The sequence below is a fragment of the Schistocerca gregaria genome, chromosome 6 (genome assembly GCF_023897955.1).
Source record: "Schistocerca gregaria isolate iqSchGreg1 chromosome 6, iqSchGreg1.2, whole genome shotgun sequence".
In the NCBI taxonomy this organism is placed as follows: Eukaryota; Metazoa; Arthropoda; class Insecta; order Orthoptera; family Acrididae; genus Schistocerca; species Schistocerca gregaria.
Genome location: NC_064925.1, coordinates 144,716,508 through 144,743,952, shown reverse-complemented (window position 1 = coordinate 144,743,952; position 27,445 = coordinate 144,716,508). Strand labels below are relative to the sequence as shown.

At 42.8% G+C, this 27,445-nt stretch overlaps 1 protein-coding gene across 1 annotated transcript in view; it reads left to right on the top strand.

The window, feature by feature from the left end:
• The window catches only part of LOC126278471 (G-protein coupled receptor 54-like), a 1,326,787-nt gene that overhangs the window by 1,095,749 nt on the left and 203,593 nt on the right, over positions 1-27,445 (top strand). Inside the window, exon 3 of the mRNA XM_049978614.1 lies at positions 6,155-6,278. Within this exon, the coding sequence (XP_049834571.1) occupies positions 6,155-6,278 (124 nt within the window). The remainder of the gene's footprint in view (positions 1-6,154; positions 6,279-27,445) is intronic.

Sequence of the window (27,445 nt, the reverse complement as noted above, 5' to 3'; positions counted from 1 at the left end):
TCCATGCCCGAGGCAGGATTCGAACCTGCCACCGTAGTGGTCGCGCGGTTCCAGACTATAGCGCCTAGAACCACTCGGCCATTCCGGCCGGCTTGTCCTAGCTCCAATAAAATATTATTCATATTGCGTTTCTGTCTAGCCGCTGGGAAAGATCTTAAGAAAGTAATTGGAAAATCTGATTTACTTATCCATTAGACACAACACTCGGTCGAATCCTGTAGAAAGGGTAAGTCTATTGATTAACTTTTCCTATTAACAGGACTATCCTCCTGTAGTGTAATTAGAAACAAAACTAAATTTTAGTAAATGGTTTGTACGTGGCAATATAGGGACAGGGTTTCTGTCATTTAGGTAAAAGCATACTTAATTACAATAGTAGTTGGTGGCTACGCTCTGCATTTTGTAAAACTGAGCACGAGTCCTTACCATAACACTGTAACAGTAAACAAATCTTGGACATGACTTATCCTCACGCTGAATTTACGAAACAGAAAAACCAAATATAATGCACCTATAACACGCATCACTATAAGGTATCTACAAATCACTAACTACTAGAAAATACATACAATACATTACGTGTTCTTGTTAAAGAGTTTGTGCGTTAGAAGACTAATATATGGATCTGCAGTCAAAGACAGTTCCATAAGCTTGCGTGTATTAACAGTTGTTTAATCTAGTGTCCATTTGTGGTGGAACGGGGTAATGAGCTACCGTGAGTACACACAGCTCGACGTCAAGATAGAAACAAAATTTACATAACAGAGATAACACTGAGCATGTTGTGAAATACACAATTTTCCCCCAAAAGCCCTCCTGACAGTTCTGTATAACGTCGCCACTGTGGCAACAGAAAAATAAAGGGAGAGAAATTTAAACTGCGATTTGGTTCAATGAATATTAAACTTGAAAGTTTAAAGTTGGAATGAATGTTACGTGAATGTTAAGTTAAATGCTAATGTGCTGCACAAAGAAGTTTTTCCCCTTAATTAAGAGCGTCGTTAAATGGATCTAAGCTTTCAGGACTGTCCACCTTTGCCTAAGTTTAGAATGGGGAAGGAGCGCGATCTATCTGAGTTTGACTAAGGGCAGACTGTGATGGCCCAGAGGCTCGGCACGAGCATTTTGGAAACTGTACAACTTTCCGGGTGTTGGATAGAGCTGTGGTGTCTTCAGCACTTATCGAAACCAAGTTGAAGCCAGTTCCAGACGTCGTGGAGTTGGACGGCCACCCCTGAATAGAGAAGTAGGACGTCTTACGCTGGCTGGACTGGTAAAACTGGATAGGCGACGTACTTTGGCGTAACTGCCATCAGATTTTAATGATGGTTTACTAATGTGCCTGAATATACAGTGCACCTAACACTCCTAACGATGGGCGTCGCATCCGACGACCCACGCATGTGCTGATGTTAACATCACGACATCGGCAACTACGACTGAATTGGGTACTTGACCATCGGCACTGGACTTTGATGGAGTGGCAGAGCGTTGCACGGTGTGATGGATACCGATAACTTCTCCATCATGCCGATGGGAGGGTGCGTCTTCCAGGGGAACAACTCCTGGACACCCGTACTGCGGGACGAAGACAAGCTAACAGCAGCTCCATTAAGCCCTGGGGAACATGGGTCCAGTGGAGCTCGTTCAAGGAACCGTGACGACCAAGGGGTATTGTACACTAGTTGCAGACCACGTACTCTCCTTCATGACGATGAAGTCTCCCGACAGAAATGGCATTTTTCAGTAAGATAATGCCTCGTGTCACAAAACCAGCAGTGTGATAGAGCGGTTCGAAGAACGCAATTGCGAGTCCCAATTGATGTGCTGGCTCCCCAATTCGCCAGATCTGAACCAGATCGAACACTTCTGAACATGGCGTCAGAGCTCATCGCCCCCTCCCCGCGAATTTACGGGAATCAGGTGACTTGCGTGTCCAGATATGGTGCTCGCTCCCTCTAGCGACATACCGAGGCCCCATTGCTTCCATGCCACGATGCGTCGCCGCTGTTATCCGTGCCTGAGGTGGACATAACGGCTGTTAGGTCACAGTGTTCCGGCTGATCAGTGTCATTCTGTAACTAATTCCGTAACGGCAGCCATACAACAATAGAACTGGATCCTCTTCGACAACAAGTCTTTCTACTCCAGTAACTCAGTCATAGTAAAAAGTATTATGAATGAAGGGTCAAATATGCTGTTAGCAAAGAGTAACATCGAATATGCAGAGTTCACTCTCGCAGTCGCTTTCTTCCGTTGCCGCAAATACATTAGTTCCCAAAAGCGCTTTCAGCTCAGTGATAATTGTAATTAACTCAAGGTCCGTCAGTGTTCGACTTTAGCCATCCCATGTGCGTAACAGTTGACTTCCTGAAACTTTTTCGATAATTTGAGAGTAGGCCCATTAACCTACATTGTGTGTACCGAACACATCCCATTTCTTTACCACTTAGCTTCGTTTAATGTGTTCCACACTTATGATGTACCGCTGGCTGTTGGTGACGAAGGAAGTCACTGAACATTGAGAGCCCGCTGACCGAAACGGCTACTCTTTCTCTAATTACCTGGGAATTCGTGCTTTTTGACAGTATACGAGCAACTCCCGCTGGCAATTATCAGCACATAAGGTTTTAGCTATACTTCTCCTTGATTTGGCTATTCGATCTGCAGTCGAATTATAAGTCTGTATCTAAGCAACAAAGTGAAAGGATAAGCAACTGACAGTGGAAAATAAAAAAAAAGTATATTCACAAGTGCGATGACGTAAGTTCTTCGCAACAACCCCTGAAACCAAAGTTACATTACGCTTACCTTAATTAAACAGAAAGAAGAAAATCATTGGTGCACAGTTTAAGGTCTAAGAATCGATTGTGAGAAATGAGGCTCTGACACTCCACATTCATCAGAAATCAGCAAAAGCACCCTGTGAGTGAGTTAGCGTCTATAGAATACACGTCCGGGGTTAAGAGATGACCCTTATTCTATGACAGAGCAGAACGGTGTTTAGCTGAACAGAATTGTTTAATTTCAGAATTATTGTCAAAGAAGTACACGAATGTACATAGATTTTGACATGACACTTACAGGACAGTTGTCAATATAACACATTACGTCCTGTTTAGTAGAACTAATCCTCAACACAACAATATCAAATTTCAGTAGACGGTTCTCAACAACATTATTCTTACTACTACACCGTAAAGTTGGCCAATACTACGACAAATCATTCGATTCCGGTTCTAAGTTCGGTGCTATTTAAGATGACACTCAAGTCTGCGGGGGATGGTTAGTTTTTGTGGCACGCTGAGCAAGAGATTACCCAAGGTAGCTCGAGATCACAGAGGACGCAACTGGTGAACCAACACCTTTACGCCTCTGCCAGCGGCATTTGCCTTTTAGCTGCGATGTGCTGTCGGCTGCATGGCTGCTTTCGCCCTCTGAAAATCCTATAAAAAGCTAATCAAAATCCTTACTGATATTTTATCAGTCCTGAAACAGTCCTATGTTTCTCGTTAGGCAAGAAACATGCACTCATCCCTAAACTGGAAAATATAGCGATATACACATGCATAGGTGGTGCAGCGTATATACTTCAATGCCCTCTCAGTTCTCACAAGAACAATTAGCTACGTGGCTGTTTCGTTTCTCCGCTAACGGAGCTCAACGACTCTTCAGCTAATTTCTAGCTAAATATCAGCCTAAGTGCACGTAGTGTTCATACAAAATTCCTCTTTTGGAGTCGTACAGAGCGTTAGCGCCCTTTTCTGCACTTGTCGCTGGTTCAGAGGAGAGTCTCCTAAGTTTTCAGTATTGTGTTGTTAGTAGCAAACTGTCCCTCACCTGTGTCCGTTCGTGCTTCACGTCATGGCTTTTTCAAAACCAATGGGAGCATTCCTGTCATCTTGTGGAAACTATCTCTGTCAATCGCAAAGGGCCTACCTTTAAACTGCATCGAAATAGCGCCCGTTTCTACTCCTTCTGAGTTTATTTCAGCCAAGAGGACATTTTGTGCCTGCTCCTGACGCCTAAAAGTTACACGCGAACGTCACGAGCTTATCACGAGCATTTCACGTGATCAACTGCGTCGCTGGTCTGTTTGTATCCACCCGGAAATTACCCAATGCAGTTTTCTAAAGAATTTCTCCGTAGCAAGCAGCGCTGCGCCACTATCTGCTATCGGCACTTTCGTTGTCCCTCTCGCCGCAGGTCGCCAACCCCTATTTGGAAGCGTTCTGTTGTACTCAGCCCATGACAGTGCAACTCCCGTCGGCCCCCAAACTAAAACAATTCCTCTGGCAGCTTTTTTCACCTTTTCCTCATTGATATGCAGGATATGGGTTCGGTGTGTTAATACCATCGAATTGAGTGTCATCCCTTTGCATTACATACTGCACATTTTGATAGGCAAATGTACTCATTATCGCCGAATTATGTCATGTGACATATTCATCTCCTTTTACGACGTATAACTTCTCATGTAAGGCGCAAAACTGAGATTCATTCACTCTGCCACCTTCTAAGACTGAACCGTGTTCGAAACCAGAAAAAGACCACAAACAAGTTTATCTTCATGGAATGGAGTTCAGCTTGCGTGAATAAATAAAATATTTAGGCCCAGGGGTAGACTTGGAACATACCTACAAATTAGAAATCACTCAGTCTTTTAAATGAAGTACCATGAAAGTGTTCCACCTTTATCTCCTCAAGAATGAGAGTAGTATGGATGATTAAGTGAAAGCATAAATGTCTGCCGGGTCATGAACAGTTAGGGCGACAGACTTCCCGGGTGCTCATCTCAATGAACTTCTGCATATTTTGGTGTAATAACTGAGACAGAGACGTCGGAAATACTGACACATTTGTGTTCAAAACTTTGAGGAAACGAAACTGCCATTTTAATTATTTATTATATACAGTGAAGAGCCAAAGAAATTGGTACAGGCATGCATACTAATATACAGAGAAATGTAAACAGGCAGAATATGGCACTGCGGTCGGCAACTTCTATAAGACAACAAGTGTTTGGCGCAGCTGTTAGATCGGTTACTGCTGCTACAATGTCACGTTATCAAGATTTAAGAGAGTTTGAAAGTGGCACTATAGTTGGCACACGAACAATGGGACACAACACGTCCGAAATAGCGCTGAAGTGGGAATTTTCCCATACGACCATTTCACGAATATATTGTAAATACCAGGAATCCGGCAAAACATCAAATCCCCGACATCGCTGAAGCCAGAAAAAGGTCCTTCAAGAATGGGGCCAAGAGAATCGTTCATCAGACAGAAGTGTAGCCCTTCCGCAAATTGCAGCAGATTGAAATGCTGGGTCATCGACAAGTGTCGGGGTGAGAACCATTCAACGAAACATCATCGATATGGGTTTTCGGAGCCGAAAAACCATTCGTGTACCCTCGATGACTGTAAGACACAAAGCTTTACTCCTCGCCTGGGCCCGCAAACACCGACAGTGGACTGTTGATGACTAGAAACATGTTGCCTGGTCAGATGAGTCTCGTTTCAAATTGTATAGATTGGATAGACGTGTACGGGTATGGAGGCAGCCTCATGCGTCCAAGGGCTATGCATGTCAGCAGGGGACTGTTCAAGCTGGTAGAGGCTCTGTAATGGTGTGCAGCGTGTGCACTGGAATGACAAGGTGCCCCTGGTAAGTCTAGATACGAATCTGACAGGTGACATGTACGTAAGCATCCTGTCTGATCACCTGCTTCGATTCGTGTCCATTGTGCATTCCGAAGGACTTGGGCAATTCCAACAGGACAATGCGACACCCCACATGTCCAGAATTGCTACTGGCTGCAGGAAGTCTCTCCAGAGTTTAAACAGTTCTACTGGCCACCTGACTTCCCAGACATGAACATTAATGACCGTATCTGGGATGGCTTGCAAAGTGATCTTACGCATTTATGGACTGTGCTGCAGGATGTCAGCACTATTTCATACATTAGCTGAGTCCCTGCCACGTTGAGTTGCTGCACTTCTGCGTGCTCCCGGAGGCCTTACACGATAGTAGGCAGGTGTACCAACTTCTTTCGATCTTCAATGTATTAGAAAAACTGGCAAAGTCGTGACCTAAACGATCAAGCACTCATACTCGTTATTTCTGAACAAACTGCGTTTGTTTTATGTGCAGGTATTATGCTATCGTGCACCCGATGCGAGCCAAGTACATCTGCACAATCAGCCAGGCGCGCAAGATCATCTTGGGCATCTGGTGCGCATCCTTCCTGCTCGCCTTGCCCGCCATCTTCGTACAGGTCAGTAACTGCATGCATCCCTATACCTTAATGTGTACAGCAACGATACTCCCATGGAGAGTGCAGGCAAATCTAAGACAAACATAGCAATTACACACATAGATGGAGATATAAATTACACTAGTGAAAGTACATTTATCATGTGTTTTCTGAACGATCTCTAATCTATATGATTCCTGGAGATTTAACTTTACTGCAGGGCCCAAAAATGATCAGTGCATACCAGTTTTCATCTTGTTGCTGAAACAGACGCAACGATATTATATGTAAGACGCAATACACTGCCTTACAAAAATGTGGAGCACCTAGAAGGGGAGAGGGTTAACAGAGGAGAAGGGTTGAGAGGGCGCGTGATGTTATTTCAGTGTTTTCAAAATCGACCCAGATTACAAAGACCTGGCCAGTATGAGGCTACTGATCGGTCAGACGTTACATCCTTTCTGGCCTGGACGCATGCACTGATGCGACTGGGAAAGGAGTCGTAGTTTCGTTGTATCCTCTCCAGAGGGAAGTTGGCTCATATACGTTGTAACTGGTCCTCGATATCCCGGATATTGGCACTAGGTTGAAACTGACGTCGACTATGGTGCCTCACCTGTTCTTTCGGGGACAGATCTGGGTACCTTTCTGGTCACAAAGATGCCTCAAAATCATGCAGACAGCACATAGTGATGTGTGCTGTGTGTGTATGAGCATTGCCCTGTTGAATATGGTCTCATCGGCTCTGCCAGTCCCAATGTCCCCACTGGCAAGCCAAGAGCAACAACGGTGTGCCTCAGTGAAACTCTGGAAGAATGGGACCTCTTCATAGATCGCCTTCATACTCTCCGACTTTCATCATCGAGGATAGTACAGCACCGCAATTCATCGAACACAATTGTACACCATTTATCAGCAGCCTATGCTTCGCGACCATGGCACCATTCCAGACGAAGCCTTAGTGTTGTGTTAAAGGTAGCGAAAGCGTGGAACGGAAGATCCTTAGCCTGGTTGTTGAGAGTCTCGAAAGAGTTATGGGAGCTGCTACAGCACCTTGCAGGCAGTCAGCTACTTGAACTCGGATAGCAGGCTTAGATATAAAGGGGTCCTTGGTGCACAATATGGCTTTCCTCCTTCTTGTTGATCAGATGTGACCGACCAGAATCTTAACGGTGAGTGTCGCCGACCTCACGTTGCCAAGCATTCCACATTATGCAACTGTCAAGTCCGAATCACCCAAAGTTCTGGATACTGTCTGCATGCTGCATGGTTCGACCAGTCAGCCAAATGGAGACTCACAATGAGTCTCCTTACAAACTCTGTCAGGTTCTGATAAATCTCTCTCAGACGAGTGCCCTTCCCAGTTATCATTCATTAGCTGACGCCGTACTCTCTTATATATATTACCAGGGCTGGTAACAATAGTAAACACGGAGAACACTAATGCTGTCTGGTGGCCCTTCCACCTTTCGCAGATAGTTGCAACAGCAAATATTTGCATACTCGTCGACAGGGAGTAGCGAACACAACAGGCGACAAATATCATCAATACTAACAAATATATTTTATGTTCAAACTGTTTTGCGTCTTCATTATGGCATCTTTGAAATCTTTCTGGAGCACTGTTATATACTCTGTGGCATAGCGTGGTACTATTGTCCAAATCAAGATACGCGTCGTGCATGTCTTCTGTTAGTTGAGCAATGGTCTTCGGCTTTTGAGAACAAACGGAGTCCTTGACTACACACCACAGCCTAAAATCCGTGGGCTTGATATCTGGTGAACATGGAGGTATGTCACTATCGGCCCTTTGATAAGTTACTTTTCTTTGGAAAGTTTCGTGTATATAATTGCAGACAGCACGGGTTTAATGTGGTGGTGCACCATCGTATTGAAAGAAAACTTCTTGATAGTTTTCAGCACACGCCATAAGTCCTGGACCACGCAATTCTGAAGTATATCCAAACAGCAATTTCCTGTCACTGTTCCTTCAAAACAATAGATCCATGTACGCCAAATAACGATATTTTCCCCCAAACACTCACAACAAGTTGGTTTAATGGTCGTTCTAACAAAAGATTTTGATCGTCAGTATACCAGTAAGTGCAGATGTGCCCATCAACTTGACCACTTAACTTAAAATTCGTCTCGTCAGACCACGCAATTAGGGTCATATTTCTGTCGGTCAAGCATTAATTCACAAAACTGAAGAAGTCGATCTGGATCTTCTTCAAGTAACAATGTTGTACACGTGAAATGTAAACTTTAAACTTCTGTTTGTGTAACATTTCTTGCACCGGCCTTCGTGAAAAATCAAGGTCAGTTGCTAATCGTCTGGTTGATTTTCGGTGACTGTGTCACAGCTAAACATACCCACAATTCATTTCCCTCAGCTGTGACTGTTGTTGGGCGGCCAGATTAATGTTCTTCAATCTATCTCGTATGCCGTACACTGTTTTTATAGGCTGTGGTTTTGATCTAAAATGTCCTCCCCATTTATTAGTAATTGCAGTAGCACCATGTCTATGAAATGATTTTAACTTGAAAATCGTTTTTCTTTCGTTAACGCTTAACTCACAAGGTGTGGCCTCTCAGACAGCGCGAACATTTTCGAACTCTCTCTCCAAGGCCAGTTGTGGTGGAATGATTCTATACTCCCCCTACCCTCCTTAAATTTCCAAGCCTATGATGTTTTACTGTCGGTTGCGTTCTCGCCTTCTGTGTATATTGATATGGGTTACTGATAGGTGTTGGAGGCTCCTAGACAGCGCCTTGTGTACTACTTACCTGTTTTCTTCAATACTGTACTGCACAGCTCAAAGTGTGTTGATACAAATGTGTCATTTTTAACTTTCTCGAGTTTGATAAAATTTTTAGTCTATCTATGGAGAAAGGTGTCAGTTATATAGTTCAAGAAATAAACGAAAAAGACGACGGTTTTACACAAGCCAGTCGTCACAGTACAGCTATCGAATAAGAGTATTATGCAGAGAAAGATCTTCAGGAAAGTTGTGATGCGGATCTGTCTGCTTTTCAATTTAATACTCAAAGTGTCTGTTAAAATAAAAAGTGTTCTGAGTGGGAATTAGAAAAATGTAGTTCCCATTACTGAATGACAGTTTGACAGACTTTCTTTGTGTACCTATTGGGTGGAATTTTTATGCGCGAAATTTAAACCATGGAATTTGTTTTATTTGAAAATTTATTTGCTACAGAAATTGTATAATTTTTCAAATTGTAAAATTCAGTACTCTATTTACGTGCTCTGTTTCAAAGATACCCGCAAAAGTATGTGCTGTTGAGTGATAAATAGTAAAATGCTGCAGGGTTTGTTTATTGCAATAAAATAAACTAGAAGTATTTAAAAAACACTTAAATAATTGTAAAAATAAATGTTATACAGCATAAATTAAAAGTTTCAAATGATTTTTGCTTTAAATCTCGGTTTAAACATAAGGGCCCCATAGACCCCATCTCGTGATGTACGTTACAGAAAAGTCACCTCGTGAGTTAGGGTTAACATCGATACAATCCTGAAAAACACAGCTGTAAGCACGTCTCATAGATCACGCTTTCAACAATTCACTAGTTTGATTTTTGTGTTTGTTTTGTTTGCCACTGAATTGTATATCAATTTGACAAGACATAAGTATCACTATTTGGTAATAACAACTTAACAAGTTAAAGCTTCCTACTCTACTACGTCTTACAGCTACTTTTGTTTTCTTTTAACTAACTGCCGAGTGACTTTTGCGCCAGCCTGTATACACGCGTCTATCGTGAAAAATACCTATATGGACTAACCAATTGTAGCTTGATTTGAAATCGGTTAATGAAACGTGGGTGACCAGAAATAATTCTAGCTCCTTCATTAGTGAACAAGCAAGTACAGAATGTTTTCCCAACTAGCAGAACAATAACGTTTACAAAAATCTGGTTTTGTACTGCCACTTAACACATGTTTATGCCAGATGCAGAATTCATTCTGGAAGTATTACTGATGCTTCCCACTGATATAGCCATAAATATCTCGATAATAAGTAATGATTGCATGTACAAAATAGCTGCACGCTATAGAAATTTTTACTTCTCAGTGGGTTCTGCACACTTCTATAAAAACAATTCGATTCTTCACATTTGAAGACACATGCAGCAAAACTTTAACATTATTACAAGCGATGTGATGTTTCTCGTAACGCGTTTTGCTCTGTATCTTGCTCGTTTTGGCGACAAAGAGCAGCTCTGGTGACAGGCGACAATGCCTTATCTAAAATCACTAACGCTGACCGTTTTCTTAAATGTTCAAATAGTAACGTGGAATAACAGTAATTTCATTGGAGAGATCTTCTTGTATTATCAGTCGAGTCGTGGTGTCGTTTTGCTGCAACGTTTAGAGAAAGTTTCCCCCTTGTCATCTTCTGCCGGAGCTTAGGATTGACTGTATTTTATAAGTATGTAGGATGAAATAAGTAATATAACATGATGTACTGTCAACTATACACAGAAGGTAGTTTTGCTGGCTGTCAAGGGTGTGTGTTAATTATTTCCGAACATTTTATTTTGTACACTTTTGCATTCTATTATGACCAAAGACCGTATGCAAAGTATGTTAAAGAGTTTGACCAAATGGGATGTCCGAATCAGTATGTTGATATAATGTCGTCTTCATTTTTCCACTTTGTCTTTTTTGTATACGTGCATGATGGAGGCGAGTAAGGTAACATTAATCCTTGTTAAGTTGTTTACAAAAGGTTCTTAATTGGTTGTCTATATGATGTGTTCATTCTTCCCTGCAGTTTATTTTATAAAGTGTTGTAAGTTCTTGGTTGGTTGTCTATATGGGGTGTTCATTCTTCCCGGCATTTTATTTTATAAAGTGTTGTTATGTACTGTGACAAAAGGTCGTATGCATCATACGTTTAAGATTCTGACAATATGGGATGTTCACCCATTATACTGCGTAATGATGTCCTCGCGTGTCCACGTACTCCTTTCTACTTTGTCCTTGGGCCAACGATGTAAGGTACCATATGTGGAGTTGGTACCTACGATAAAAATTAGAGAGTGCATTTTGGTTATGGGCGGTAACCCTTCCTACCACTCTAAAATCTCTGAAGAACTATGCTATATCAATATTGTCACGCGCTTCATCGGAGATTTATTGTACACTATACGTACTCCGGATATATGGAGATGCGAGTTTGTGAATGAAGCTTTGTAGATTGTCACACATGCGATTAGGCTGTCACAATGTCTTCTCAATAAGTTATGAGTGATGAGTACTGCTTATACGATTGTTTTTGCAATGGACCGTAGTGCCTTATTTTGGTCTGATATGATAGAAACTGTTTACGCAATAAACTGTTTAATACTCTGTGTGCAACAATGATTTTTCAGCTTTTATAGAAACTGATTATACACTTTCAAAACCACTAACGTAGTAAAATATCACGTGATGTACCTTTGACCGTTTTTTCCCTGGTTTCAGTTTCCCCTTTAGTAGATGTATGTTGTCACTGTTGTTATTTTCCCACGATAGATAACCACAAAACTATAACAGCGACATCTTAGATACGTAGAAAATTTCAGAAAAGTCGACACGTCCTAGAGTCAGGCAGGTTACGTTGTTGGCAGCGTAATCTAGACTTAATTCTAAGATAACTCTTCTAATACGCTGAGTTAACTACAAAGAAAATTAAACAATTAAAGGTACATGAGTTGAATAGAATGTTTTAACTATTCCCATAAGATGTATCGTTAAGGATAAATTTACAAATGTACGTCACTAAGCCCAAAAAGCAATTATTTCCCAGATACCTCCGTTCCTTATTCTGCACATGTAACGTATCCGTGAATTCTGCAGACATTTGATACGTTTAGTACGTAAAAAGTATTAGTCAATTCTGCAGGGCCTCATATAGAATAATACAAAATACTTTTTCTAAAAATCTTATTTTAGTATAGTAAAACGAAACACATTTAGATAGCTTGAAGCAATCATTATCTTACTTGTACATGCTCGATTTCTGAAGCAGTTAGCATTGGCCTTTGAATCCAAGGCCCTGGGTATAAAATCCTTTGTCGTTCCTCACGTGTCTCTTCTTCTGCATCCAACATTGAAACGCTGGTGACAAGTGAGGTAAACCGTGGCTTAGAGTCTGCCTTAAACTATAAGTGTCCCTATAACTGGCTGGGAAACTATAGCCTAAGGTCGGAAGAAGCCAAACGTATTTCACCTCATATAGGACCTTGTCTAGGAAAGCACTGTAGTGCTCAAACCAATCTTCAGGTTCATGACAGCTTTACCTTTACTGTATCTTCAGCTTCTGAAATCTGCTGTTGATTCTCTTAATCCATCAATCTTCTTCTACTGCTCTTTACTAAACAGCATGTGTACTTTCATTCCTACAGCAAATTCTTCCGGCGATATTCGGCAGCGATGTATGAACATTAATTCACGCAATTTACTATGAGATTTGTAAGACACTGCTAGGAGGAGAATAGTGAATTCATACACATTATAAAAATCGATATATGTGTGTGTGTGTATGTGTGTGGGTGTGTGTGGAGGGTGGGTGTGGGTTTGTATGTATGTTCCACATCTCCTCCTAAACCACTCGACCGATTTCAATCAATTTTTGTGCATCTACGCCTTAGCGTCAGGTGTCAATCACTGTGGGGTAACAACCATTTACCCATCGAAGGGGGTTAAAAGTCATGTAACTCAAGACGCATAGGATTCCCAGAACTGATTCGCCAGTTTCTGAAAATGACAGCTGTTAGCGACTTGAAACTAACTTTATACAAAATTCCAAACTCTTACGAATTTTTGTCTTGCTGACAACCCCTACAACATGTCCACTGTTCATGCAATAAAAGTACAGCGTGAGACATGACATTATAATTTATTTTTTCTTTACTGCTGACTGTATTCGTGACGCATTTTACAGGCTGTATGATCAGGTACCGTTGAATGTAAGTGCAAAATAATATCACTGTACGATTCAAATTTCAGACCATACGCCGTCATAAATAATTAGATGCGTGTAAAACTATTGCATCATGCACGACGTTTAAATTTATTACTTCTCTTCTACTTAGTCTATTCGCAGTAAATTTCGGAGACGGTATCCACATATTTTGCTGAATGTACCCGCAAAATTATATCGCTGTACGACCCAAAGTTCAGGAGGTATGATGTCATAAACATTAAGTACAAGGGCGGACGCAGCCTGTAACTGGCGTGGACGCACAGCTCTAAATAAATACGTGGCCGACGACAGGTTTCTTCGCCAGTTTGCCATAAACAGTCGAGTTATATCTAAAGTGCTACATTATTTGCTAGTACTACTTGGTTAACTGCATAACACATACCTCATAGGCCATCTGCTGTATAATGCACTTTCATGTTAAGCCTGTTTCATTCTCTAGAACTCAAGACAGAAGAAGATTACTGACGCATTTCCATATCGACGAAAAATCGAGAAGGGCTTGGGAAACACGTTCCCGAGGACGTAAAGTCACGAACATCATTCTAGTGTCGACATAATTGCTTACCTGATGAACTATCGATTTCGTTTCGATGACACCTCAGGCCCACTTACTATGTTAACATTTCTGTTAGAATTATTAGTACACATATACTATCTCCGTTAATGTGATTAGAACAGCACTCATAATTCTTTGTTAATTTATACGTTTTAACAAGTTGTTTTTTAATCCTTTGTAGACCTTCACACATTTTTAACTTTAGTTGGTGTTGACGAAATAAATCTCGGGTGAACAGCCTGGTATGAGTGTGCATAGGACACAATGTTTCGGCAGTCGGCCACGTTGCCATCATCAAGTGCGCCGATGTACTGACCAGTGGTGGGCCGGCGCCAGGTATGATGGCAACGTGGTCGACTGCCGAAATATTATGTCCTATGCACACTCATACTCATACTCATAAAATAAGCCTGGAGAAATTGAAGAATCACATAAGTTGGTCTTGAAAAAATCCATATATAAAGGAGATATATCGCGTGCAACAGGACTAGTCTTTTAGCATCAGAAATTTAAGATGGATTTTCGTATGTAAAGTATAGATATTGTTATTCCTCCCAAACCAGTAACGTCTTACGCATGATTGTGCGTCCTGGAACATTTGCTATTACAAGTTCTGTGGTAATTTCTAACTCATAAAATTATTAACAGTTACAAATTCGAAGTCATCACTACGAAGTAACGGCAGAAATAATAAATGCATTGAACTAAGGAAAACATTGGTACGATATTCACGGTGCAGGAAGGGAGCTTGGGAGACTTTTCCAAATTGTCGGGACGGGCAGTTCGCTTCACACTTAACTTGTAAATCTCTCGTTTACGCTTATCTAATGAAGAATGAAATTTCCCTCTGAAAGCCTGTAATTTATATAAATAAGCAACGTTGAGTTCTGAATCCCATTTCACGTCCCCACGGACTAAATTTTCCCAGTATAAGCGAGCCAGATTTCCAATTTCCTCGCCTGTGTATGAAAATAACATTCCGTGAACAGACGTCTCTGGAGGAGCAGGTTTATTTGTCCTCGGGAAGTTGAATCTTCCCCTGGAGCGAATCAGCGGAAGGCATCTCACGGATAATGAAGCGTCGACTATCAAAATAGCATTGCGTTAATACCTATATTAAACTTTGACTCCATTAGGATTGCATTTGCACGTCGCCCTATTGCTTGTCCCCTGAGATGCTCTTTTCGAAACGAAGTGAGGATATTTTCTTCTAGATTTGTTTCCTTCATTTGATGATCACTACTTACTACGATGACAATGTGTATGATCTCTCTCAAGTACTTCCGGAACCATTGGATGTCTTGCTACTCTTCCTTCGCCCCAATGATTACTTAATAACTTCTTTTCATAGTAATGTTGGTTACACAAAGTCAGCTTTGCATGAAACACAGACAGTTGTGTTTGCCCACAACATCCAAATACATATATGAGCTTAGTCACGTTTGAGGTTTATAATGCGGATGTATATTGTCAGTGACATGAGGCGACGTGTGATGAATACTTCTCTTTTTGCCATTTCTTTCCCTCCACAAGGAATTCTTTTTGTTTCTACTGTGCAATTAGTCTGTAATCAAATCGACACAACTATCAAACTTTCATTTTTTATTAAAAAATTTGATGTTGTTTTTAAAAAATATCGTGTTTTATATACAAGGTGTTCCATTGATCGTTAACGGGCCAAATATCTCACGAAATAAGAGTCAAACGAAAAAATTACATAAACGAAACTTGTCTAGCTTGAAGGGGGAAAGCAGATGGCGCTATGGATGGCCCACAAGATGCACCTACCATAGGTCAAACGGATATCAACTGCGTTTTTAAAAAATAGGAACCCCCATTTATTACATATTCGTGAAGTACGTAAATAAATAGGAATGTTTTAGTTCGACCACTTTTTTCGCTTTGTGACAGATGGAGCTGTAATAGTCACAAACATATGGTTCACAGTTTTAGACGAACAGTTGATAACAGGTTGGTTTTATAAATTAAAATACAGAGCGTAGGTACGTTTGAACATTTTATTTCGGTTGTTCCAATGTGATCATGTACCTTTGTGAACTTATCATTTCTGAGAACGCATAATGTTACAGCGTGATTACCTGTAAATACCACATTAATGCAATAAATGCTCAAAATGATGTCCGTCGACCTCAATGCATTTGGCAATACTTGTAACGACATTCCTCTCTACAGCGAGTAATGTTCGCACATGCATCCACAATGCGCTGACGCATGTTGTCAGGCGTTGTCGGTGAATTACGATAGCAAATATCCTTCAACTTTTCCCACTGAAAGAAATCCGGGGACGTCAGATCCCGTGAACGTGCGGACCATGGTATGGTGCTTCGACGACCAATCCACCTGTCATGAAATGTTGTTGTTGTTGTTGTTGTTTTGGTCTTCAGTCCTGCGACTGGTTTGATGCATCTCTCCATGCTACTCTATCCTGTGCAAGTTTCTTCATCTCCCAGTACCCGCTACAACCTACATCCTTCTGAATCTGCTTAGTGTATTCATCTATTGGTCTCCCTCTACGATTTTTACACTCCACGCTGCCCTCCAATATTAAACTGGTGATCCCTTGATGCCTCAGAACATGTCCTACCAACCGATCCCTTCTTTTAGTCAAGTTGTGCCACAAACTTCGCTTCTCCCCTATCCTATTCAATACCTCCTCATTAGTTATGTGATCTACACATTTAATCTTCAGCATTCTTCTGTATCACTACATTTCGAAAGCTTCTATTCTCTTTTTGTCTAAACTATTTATCGTCCATGTTTCACTACCATACATTGCTACACTCCAAACAAATATTTTCAGAAACGACTTCCTGACACTTGAACCTATACTCGATGTTAACAAATTTATCTTCTTCAGGAATGCTTTCCTTGCGTTGCCAGTCTACATTTTATATCCTCTCTACTTTGACCATCATCAGTTATTTTGCTCTCCAAATAGCAAAACTCCTTCACTACTTTAAGTGTCTCATTTCCTAATCTAATTCCCTCAGCATCACCCGACTTAATTCGACTACATTCCATTATCCTCATTTTGCTTTTGATGATATTTATCTTATATCCTCCTTTCAAGACACTGTCCATTCCGTTCAACTGCTCTTCCAGGTCCTTTGCTGTCTCTGACAGAATTACAATGTCATCGGCGAACCTCAAAGTTTTTACTTCTTTTCCATGGATATTAATACCTACTCCGAATTTTTCTTTTGTTTCCTTCACTGTTTGCTCAATATAGAGATTGAATAACATCGGGGAGAATCTACAACCCTGTCTCACTCCCTTCCCAATCACTGCTTCCCTTTCATGTCCCTCGACTCTTATAACTCCCATCTGGTTTCTGTGCAAATTGTAAGTAGCTTTTCGCTCCCTGTATTTTTCCAATGCCACCTTTAGAACTTGAAAGAGAGTATTCCAGTCAACATTGTTAAAAGCTTTCTCTAAGTCTACAATTGCTAGGAATGTAGGTTTGCCTTTTCTTAATCTTTCTTCTAAGATAAGTCGTAGGGTCAGTATTGCCTCACGTGTTCCGATATTTCTACGAAATCCAAACTGATCTTCCCCGAGGTCGGCTTCTACCAGTTTTTCCATTCGTCTGTAAAGAATTCGCGTTAGTATTTTGCAGTTTTGGCTTATTAAACTGATAGTTCGGTAATTTTCACATCTGTCAACACCTGCTTTCTTTGGGATTGGAATTATGATATTCTTCTTGAAGTCTGAGAGTATTTCGACTGTCTTCTACATCTTGCTCAATAGATGGTAGAGTTTTGTCAGGACTGGCTCTCCCAAGGCTGTCAGTAGCTCTTATGGAATGTTGTCTACTCCCGGAGCTTTGTTGCGACTCGTGTCTTTCAGTTCTCTTTCAAACTCTTCACGCAGTATCATATCTCCCATTTCGTCTTCATCTACATCCTCTTCCATTTCCATAATATTGTCCGCAAGTACATCGCCCTTGTATAGACCCTCTATATACTCCTTCCACTTCTCTGCTGCCTTCACCACTTCATCCCTCATAGCTACCCATTCTTCTTCTACTGTATTTCTTCCCCCATTGTTGTCAATTGTTCCCTTATGCTCTCCCTGAAAGTCTGTACAACCTCTGGTTTAGTCAGTTTACCCAGGTCCCATCTCCTTAAATTGCCACCTTTATGCAGTTTCTTCAGTATCAATCTACAGTTCATAACCAATAGATAGTGATCAGAGCCCACATCTGCCCCTGGAAAAGTCTTACAATTTAAAACCTGGTTCCGAAATCTCTGTTTTACCGTTATATAATCTATCTGAAACCTGTCAGTATTTCTAGGTTTCTTCCATGTATACAACCTTCTTTTATGATTCTTGAACCAAGTGTTAGCTATGATTAGGTTGTGCTCTGTGCAAAATTGCACCAGACGGCTTCCTCTTTCGTTTCTTACCCCCAATCCAATTCACCTGCTACGTTTCCTTCTCTCCTTTTGCCTACTGACGAATTCCAGTCACCCATGACTATTACATTTTCATCTCCCTCCACTACCTGAATAATTTCTTTTATTTCATCATACATTTCTCCAATTTTCTCGTCATCTGCAAAGCTAGTAGGCATATAAACTTGCACTACTGTGTTAGGCGTGGGCTTCGTATATATCTTGGCCACAATAATGCGTTCACTTTGCTGTTTGTAGTAGCTTACCAGCATTCCTATTTTACTCTTCATTATTAAACCTACTCCTGTGTTACCCCTGTTTGATTTTGTGTCTATAACCCTGTAGTCACCTGACCATAAGTCTTGTTCCTCCTGCCACCGAACTTTACTAATTCCCACTATAGCTAACTTTAACCTATCAATTTCCCTTTTTAAATTTTCTAGCCTACCTGTCCGGTTAAGGGATCTGACATTCCACGCTCCGATCCGTAGAACGCCAGTTTCCTTTCAACTGATAACGACATCCTCTTGAGTAGTCCCCGGCCGGAGATCCGAATGGGGGACTATTTTACCTCCGGAATGTTTTACCCAAGAGGACGCCATCATCATTTAACCAAACAGTAAAGCTGCATGCCCTCGGGAAAAATTACGGCCGTAGTTTCCCCTTGCTTTCAGCTGTTTGCAGTACCAGCACGGCAAGGCTGTTTTGGTTATTGTTACAAGAACAGATCAGTCAATGATCCAGACTGTTGCCCCTGCAACTACTAAAAGGGCTGCTGCCCCTCTTCAGGAACCACACGTTTGTCTGGCCTCTCAACAGATACCCCTCCGTTGTGGTTGCGTCTACGGAACGGCTATCTGTATCGCTGAGGCACGCAAGCCTCCCCACCAACGGCAAGGTCGATGGTTCATGAGGGGAAACATGCTATTCAATACCGCTTCAACCGCACGCGAGCTATGTGCCGGACATCCATAATGTTGGAAGTACATCGGCATTCTCTCATGCACTGAAACTCTTCTAGTAACATCGGTAGAAGATAACGTAGTAAATCAGCATACATTGCACCATTTAGATTGCCATCGATAAAATGGGGGCCAAGTATCTTTGCCGGTCGGCGTGGCCTTGCGGTTCTAGGCGCTACATTCTGTAACTGCGCGACCGCTACGGTTGCAGGTTCGACTCCTGCCTCGGGCATGGATGTGTGTGATGTCCTAAGGTTAGTTAGGTTTAAGTAGTTCTAAGTTCTAGGGGACTGAAGACCTCAGAAGTTACGTCCCATAGTGCTCAGGGCCATTTGAACCAATTATCCTTCGTCCCATAATGCCGCACCATACATTAACCCGCCAAGGTCGCTGATGTTCCAATTGTCGCAGACATCGTGGATTTTCCGTTGCCCAGTAGTGCACATTATGCCGGTTTACGTTACCGCTTGGGTGAATGACGCTTCGTCGCTTCAAAAAATCTGTCACCGTCCCGTAATTTCTCTTGTGCCCAGTGGCAGAACTGTACACGCTATGCATTTCCTCGCGCATAGAAATATGGTACGAGTGCAATCGTTGTTGATGTAGCATTCTCAACACCGACGTTTTTGAGATTCCTGATACTCCCGCAATTTGTCTGTTACTGATGTGCGGTTTAGCCGCGACAGCAGCTAAAACACCTACATGGGCATCATCATTATTTGCTGCAGTTCGTGGTTGACGTTTCACATGTAACTGAACACTTCCTGTTTCCTTAAATGACATAACTATCCGGCGAACTGTCCGGACACTTGGATGATGTCGTCCTGGATACGAAGCAGCGTACATAGTACACGCCCGTTGTGAATTTTGATCACAATAGCCATAAATCAACACGATATCGACCTTTTCCGCAGTTGGTAAACGGTCCATTTTAATGTAATGTATCATGAAGCAAATACCGTCCGCACTGGCGGAGTGTTACGTGATACTACGTACTTATAAGTTTCTGACTATTACAGCCCCATCTATCACAATGCCAAAAGAGTGGTCCAACTAATACATTCATATTTCCTTACGTACTACACGAATATGTAATAAAAAATTGGGGTTCCTATTTTAAAAAAACGCAGTTGATATCCGTTTGACTTATGGCAGCGCCATCTAGCGGGCCAACCACAGGGCCATCTGGTTTCCCCTTAAAGGTAGGCGAGTTTCGTTTTTCGTATTTTTTTCGTTTGACGCTTATTTTGTGAGATATTTGGCCGGTCACTATCAATGGACCACCCTGTATTCATTTGTTACCGCATCACGTACCGGCAACGCTACCAAGCGGTATCCAGTGTACTGGGGGGCAGTGGTCATTGTATTATGGGTTATCATTGCATATGTAGGTTTATTTTTCCTTATGAGGAAAATTTCCCAATGAAAGTAGCCAAATACCGACACTACTGTAGACTACTACCCTGGAAATCTAAAAAGCTACCCATGAAGAGATTTTTATGATACCAGTAGTAATTATGAATTTCTGTGTAACAACTATTTTAAAAAAATTTAATAGCTAAATAGAGAAATTAAAACTTTCATTTCTTGTGAGAAAATCTTGGAAGTGTAAGTAAGTAATGTGAGTGTTTGGACAAACGTTATTACCTTAAACATGAATGTCTTGTTAGTAACAAAGGAGTGTAGACACATCCGTTGACTTTCAAGTCATGGGGAAATCGGAGCCTATGATGAGCTTACCATATTTACTCATTGATTTGCAAATGCCACTCATCTACGTCTGACGGACGGCCGTGGAAGTAGTCATTTATACGAGGACTGAAGACATCAGCCGCGAGATGTACATCGTGGCAAGATTACTGCTCCAAAATAGTGCAAAATTAGAGTTAATTGTGACTGCACCATTCGGTATTATGAAAAGATGTGCACGAGCCATGAGACTCACTCATTGTATTTCGAATGTATTACTGTCATGTCGTAAAAAAATCAGTGTCAGGCAGAGGCATTTTGTATTGCTCAAAACGAAAACCCCAGTAAAATAATTCGTTGTGAAAGTATGTTCGATCAGTATCAGTAACCGAAATCAGCAGTTTCTGAAACTGTAATAAATCTATTTTCAACACTGAAAAATGATTCGTAATTTCATGTGAGGAATTCGGTTCTAAAAGGACTATTTAAAGTGGTTGTTAGTCATGCGTGTCTACACCACATGGAAAAAATGATCAAATGTATGAATTCCTAGTGGACGAAACTGCTGAAGTCATCGGTCACTAGACTAACACACTACTTAAACCAACTTATGCTAAGAACAACACACACACCCACACACACACACACACACACACACACACACACACACACACACACACACACACACATATGCCCGAGGGAGGACTCGAACATCCAGCGGGGGCGGCCGCTTACTCCGTGACATGGCGCCTCAAACAACGTGGCCACTCCGTGCGGCTTACACCATATGGAAGCAAAACTTAAGCACTAATTCAGCATTCAATTACGCTAAAAATTCTGATCTGTTTCTGTCACCAACTGTCATCACCGATGGAAAAAGGGGTACTGATGTATAAACTTGCTTATCGGAAATATGAACTTGTGTAAAAGTAAATTAACACTCTGATGGCTCTAGGTTATAGGTAACCTAGCGAGTACCCGCGGTGCGTTTGTGTTTATATCGTGCTTATTGAGGAGCTTTGGGATACACGATAGTTTTTGTTTTCTATTTGGTACCTACACTATTAAATCAAAGGTTGTTTGGCACATCAGTTTTCAATGTTAAAACGTGTGACAGCCTGCCTGGAAAATCAAATTACTTCAAGAATTCAGTTGGATAGTTGAGAACTGGATCTTGATTCATTACAGTATCGATGGACCTATACGTTGTTCTTGCACCCGCTATTTAGTTTTAAGAGTTGAAACATATGGCACTGACATCGTTATTTTTGACTAGTAATGTTGTTCGTGCATTGAGCAACTGGCGAGTTTTGCAAGTCTGTGTGATATCCGTAAAAACTTTGTAAGTCAATGAGCCTATGCTTGCTGTGATTTTATAGAAGTTAGGTAACAAAGTGATACAATATATTCAAAGGCTACTATTTTCCAATTCTAAATATCTAACATTATTTAACGAAACAACAAGTTTGCTGTTGCCAGTCACCGTTCATTTATACCCGCAACGAATTTCACAGATTTAAACCTCCGTTATCAGACGGATTTATATGTGTTGACTGATGTATCTCGGGTGGTCACATTCGTAGACTAGGAAACAGAAGAAAGATCAGGTTAGTTGCGCGTACTACAGATTATCAATATACAGTGCTACAACTGGAATAATCACATATTTTTGTCTTCTTGTAAGCAGTCATGTAGAACATAACAAGCGTCTCAAATCTCTGAATAAAGTCTTTCTTCGACTCAACAGTAAACGGCCTGGTTCTCGCAGGCCTACGTAACTATGACTTCGGTAGGCTGGCCCATGGAGCTGAGCTATCCAGCTGAGGAGGGGATCTGCACTGACCAATTGTTCCCCCAGCGGTGTCATTGGCGTCCTTTATGCCAGCGCTGGAGAGGGCGCTGCTGCCGTGTAGTCTTACTGGAGAGAGAAAGTGCGGCGCCCGATTTGCGTATACTGCTATGTTGACGGCCATCGCACGAATGGTGTCTTACGATGACACCACAGTTGTAGGACGTGCGTGTGTTATGTCATGACTTTGGGGTAACAGGTTATTCCAAAGTCGTAACACAACGTACATACGTCATATTGACGCATATAAATCCACCCGATGATGGAGGTTTAAGCCATTGACACGAGTTACTTGTTTATATGAACGGTAACCGGTAACAATAAACAGGTTGTTTCAATCGATATCAGTAATAGTCACGGTAAAGCCTAGCTAAAATATTCGCATTCCAATCCGACATTTCTGTTTTGCGAAACGTACAGTGGGTACATACTGTTGTTGTACACGTCTGTTGGTCTTTAAAGGCAATTTCTGTATTTTTCGCAGTGAAACTGATGATCTAAGACACGCACTAGTTTATCAATGGATACTGAACGCGGTGCTACTGGTAGGGTTTGTCGAAAATCGGCAGAGAATGCGCCGCCGAAGAGCTTTTCATTTCCTTTAAAATCTTTGAGTGTACAGTAGAGCACTGCCGGTGCTTTTCTGTGCGTTGCAGATACATTCATTCCGTACCACGAGTTTACATGACTATTCCAGATTTTTTGCTAATGTTGCATGTTGGTGTCTCAGTTATTTGCTTGCTCGAATGGACTTTCACTGTCGAATGCGCTGTTTGGCCACCATCCAAAAAGCTTCCGGCAATTCCTGATGAGGCGATTGCCAGTGCTATAGTTTTTATAATCGCATGGTTCCCAGAAAAACGGTACAAGAGAAAATCATTGGCTGTGCCTCTGAGCGCATCTAGGAAATCCATTTCACAGGTATGGCTTGTAATTGCCTCAATAATTCCGTCATAGGTATTGCGATGTTCTAGAACAAATTTCAGACGGTTCATTTGAGCAAATGCACTCAGTTTGTCGACATAAAAGTGTTTTTTCTCGTAGTAAATCACGATCCAAAAGTTTGTTTGTAGGTTGATCCAGCACAGCCGTTCCCAGATGTATAGACATCCTAACGCGTCCGTCAAAAATCAGTTGGAATATCCTGCAAGTATGAAACTTCCTGGCAGGCTCCACTGCAAAGTGAAAATCTTATTCTGGATCCTGGAAATACTTTAACTTATTTGGAACACTGGAACTCCTACGCTCATGCGTTTCGTGTGTAGTATGGTGATACTTCAGACTAAATCAGCGTCTTAGCGAACTCATCATACACGCAAAATGGAAGAAATGCGTGAACGTTGTTGCAGGTAGTGACAATGTTCTTCCACGCAGACTTCCTGTTGTAGAGTACACTCACTGTCGATTTTCAAACCGCACTGCGAAATTAACAACTGCTGGCTGTTGTTTATGGATTGGATATGATAAAATGCATCACTGCTCTTTATTGCTATTAATGTAATGTCCCGTTGTCCCCGGTAGCTGAATGGCAGTCTGCCTTCGGCGGTGCTGCGGCACGGACGTCTGTTTACGTCTCTGCCGGAGAAGTTCGCGCTCGCTCAGTTGTTTACCTCTTCGGCGTACTCGCGCGTTTAGACGACTCGATATAGAGTGGCACATGCATACTGAAAGTCGACTCTCAAGATTAGTTTTTCGAATGAATATGCGAGACCGAAAGCCTACGAAATAGAAAGGTTCCTACGAGACGAAGTTAAACTTGACTGCAACGAACTTATCGGAATCCACCTCTCCATAGTGAGCAGTGTCGTTTACGTCAAGCTGATTAACGATGCAGTATGTGACAGAATCATCCGAGATACTAAACATGGACTCAAATTTCGTCACTCTGATGGACATATTGGAGAAGTAACTATTGATCATGCAAGGCTGGGCTTACGACACATACGCATTTTCTAACTTCCCTTCGAGGTTCCGCCTGACTTGGTCGTTGACGCCTTACGCCCATATGGAAGAGTGCTTAGCCACGTCGAGGAAAAATGGTCCAACTGCACGACTTACCCCGTTCTCAATGGGGTGCGTCAAATCAGAATAGAACTGGCACAACATGTACCCTCGTACTTGTTCATCGGCGTATGCAGAGCTATAGTCATCTACGATGGACAACCCAAAACATGCTCAGGCTGTGGGAAAGAGGGCCACGTGCGTTCCGAATGTATGCAGCAGAGGATAGTGCAAGTTCCAAATGGTGCACCCGTACCTACGTCCACGTTGACGCCGCTGCCACTAACGTATGCGGACGCATTTCGAACAGATCCCATCCCGAAGAATGACCAGGTACAGAATCCTGACAGTTTACGGCAACCGACTGCAGCAGAGACCGCCTCCAGTGACGAAACGACGCACACTTCTGCCGCTCCGGCGCCGACGACGCCCTTAACCGAGCGGAAAGGATCGGTAGGAGATATGGAAATTGATCCTGCGGTTGTGCCGACAGCTTCTTTGGTCCCTGAGCACCGGGAGTCACTTCCGCACTCGGATACGGAGGCGCACACGCGCAAACAACGGTCGCCGAAGCGCCACAAGAAACGACGGCTAGCGCCGTCGGATACCTGCTTACTGCAGTCCACGTCAGACGGACTTGGGTGTAACGGCGATACAGTGCATCCGGATGCGCAACGGGAGGTTCTACCCCCCACACAGCAGTACGACGCGAATCATACTCTACAGGGGTTGAATACAGACACACAACTTACGGAAAGCCGACGGAAGGAGTCCCTCCACCCACCGCAGCAACGCCACCGCCTTTGGTCGGCCCGGCCGAAGAGACGCGACGGGAGCTGGACCTCCAGCACAGGAACTGGGCCGACGAATCCGATACTGACCCACACACCGACGACGCACCCGCAATGGCGAGTGCTGCGTCCACCGGATGTTAACCGCGCAGAAGATGCAGACTGAAGCACAGACAGCAGGTCACCGGGCAGCAGCACGCAAATTAACATAAGCGTTCATGTGCGCTTTACGCACTGAGGAACAGCGGCAGGCATATCGAACAGCCTCTATTAATATTAATACGATCAGAGCGCCTGTAAAGTTGCAATTATTACGAGACATGTTGCATGCGTCAGACGTCGACATCGTTCTGCTGCAGGAAGTATGTGTTGAGAGCTTCCCCGACCTCTATGAGTACGATACGTACATTACACCTACTACCGACGGCGGCAGCGGAACAGCGATACTTCTACGTAGCGGCATAGTAGCCGAGGACGTGGTGTACCTGCCGTCAGCGCGAGGACTGGCTCTCACAGTGCTGGGAGTACGGGTCGTTAACATTTACGCACCGCCGGGGTCCGACAGACGGCGCGACCGATCCCGATTTTACGCAGAGGAGATTGCAACACTATTCTTCGGTCGGTATGAACATGTCTTATTTGGAGGCGACTTCAACTGCGTGCTCGCACCAAAATATCAACACCCGCATTATACTTCATGCCCGGAGCTGCGACAACTCATACAGGACATCAATTTCATTGATACATGGGAGAAGATACATGGCGACAGACGTGGCTACACCTACGTCACGAGTCACTCTGCAAGTCGTCTCGATCGCATTTACGTAACACGTCGTCTCGAACCTGCGATCCTCGATGCGAAATTGTGGCCTGTCGCCTTTTCAGATCACATAGCATATATATGCACGGTCTCCCTGAGTCGTCAACAAGTGTGGAGGAGTCGCAGTGCTTTGAAACTGAATACAGCACACCCCAGGGAACCTGAGTGCAGACGCATAGTCGAAGACGCTTGGCACGTGTGTGAACGACGCCTCCCGACGTATCCGACGACGTTGCAGTGGTGGCTGGAATGCGTTAAGCCTGCATTGCGCCGAGCGTTAATTGCATACGGAAGAGAGCAGATGATGTGGAGACGACACACGACGGAATTTTATTTCACGGTGCTCCGCGAACTTTCTGTACAAGCACCTTCAAAGGAGCGTCGAGCCGGTATAAAACGAGCACAGTCCCCAAATAATTTCCATAACGCGCCGCCGTCTGGAGGGAGTCGCAATCCGTGCAAGGGCCTTTGAACGAGTCCGTGGAGAATCACCGTCCATGTATCACGTTATCAGAGAAAAACAACGTAGCCGCAGAACCTTAATACAGACGGTCGTACTGCCAGATGGTCGCCGCATGACAAAGCAAAAAGATACTGCCAACGCTTTCGTGGAACGCTACGGTCATCTCTATGAAGAAGCGGAACACGATCAGCCAGCCTTTCATGAGGTCCGACGAACGCTCTTCGCGTGTCTCGACGAGTCAGCCAACCTGGAGTTAACAGGTGAAATCACAGTTGACGACGTAATCGAAGCGATTGATAAGGGAGCGTCGCACAAATCTCCGGGGACAGACGGGTTTCCGTTAGAGTTCTATCGTACATTTAAAGATCTCATGATTCCACGATGGACTGCCATGTACTGCGAATTGATGTCTCCCAACGTGCCTCTTTCACCCTCCTTCGTAGAAGGAATGATCATCCCCATCCACAAACCATCTGGCGGCACAGGGATACAGGCCTACCGGCCACTGACCCTTCTTAATTGCGACTACAAGATCTACACCAGGATACTCGCAGCACGGTTTAAACGCGTAATACGCCAAGTGATTTCACTAGACCAAACCCAGCTAGGAGGAGACAGCACTATACAAACGGCACTCAGTGACTACCGCG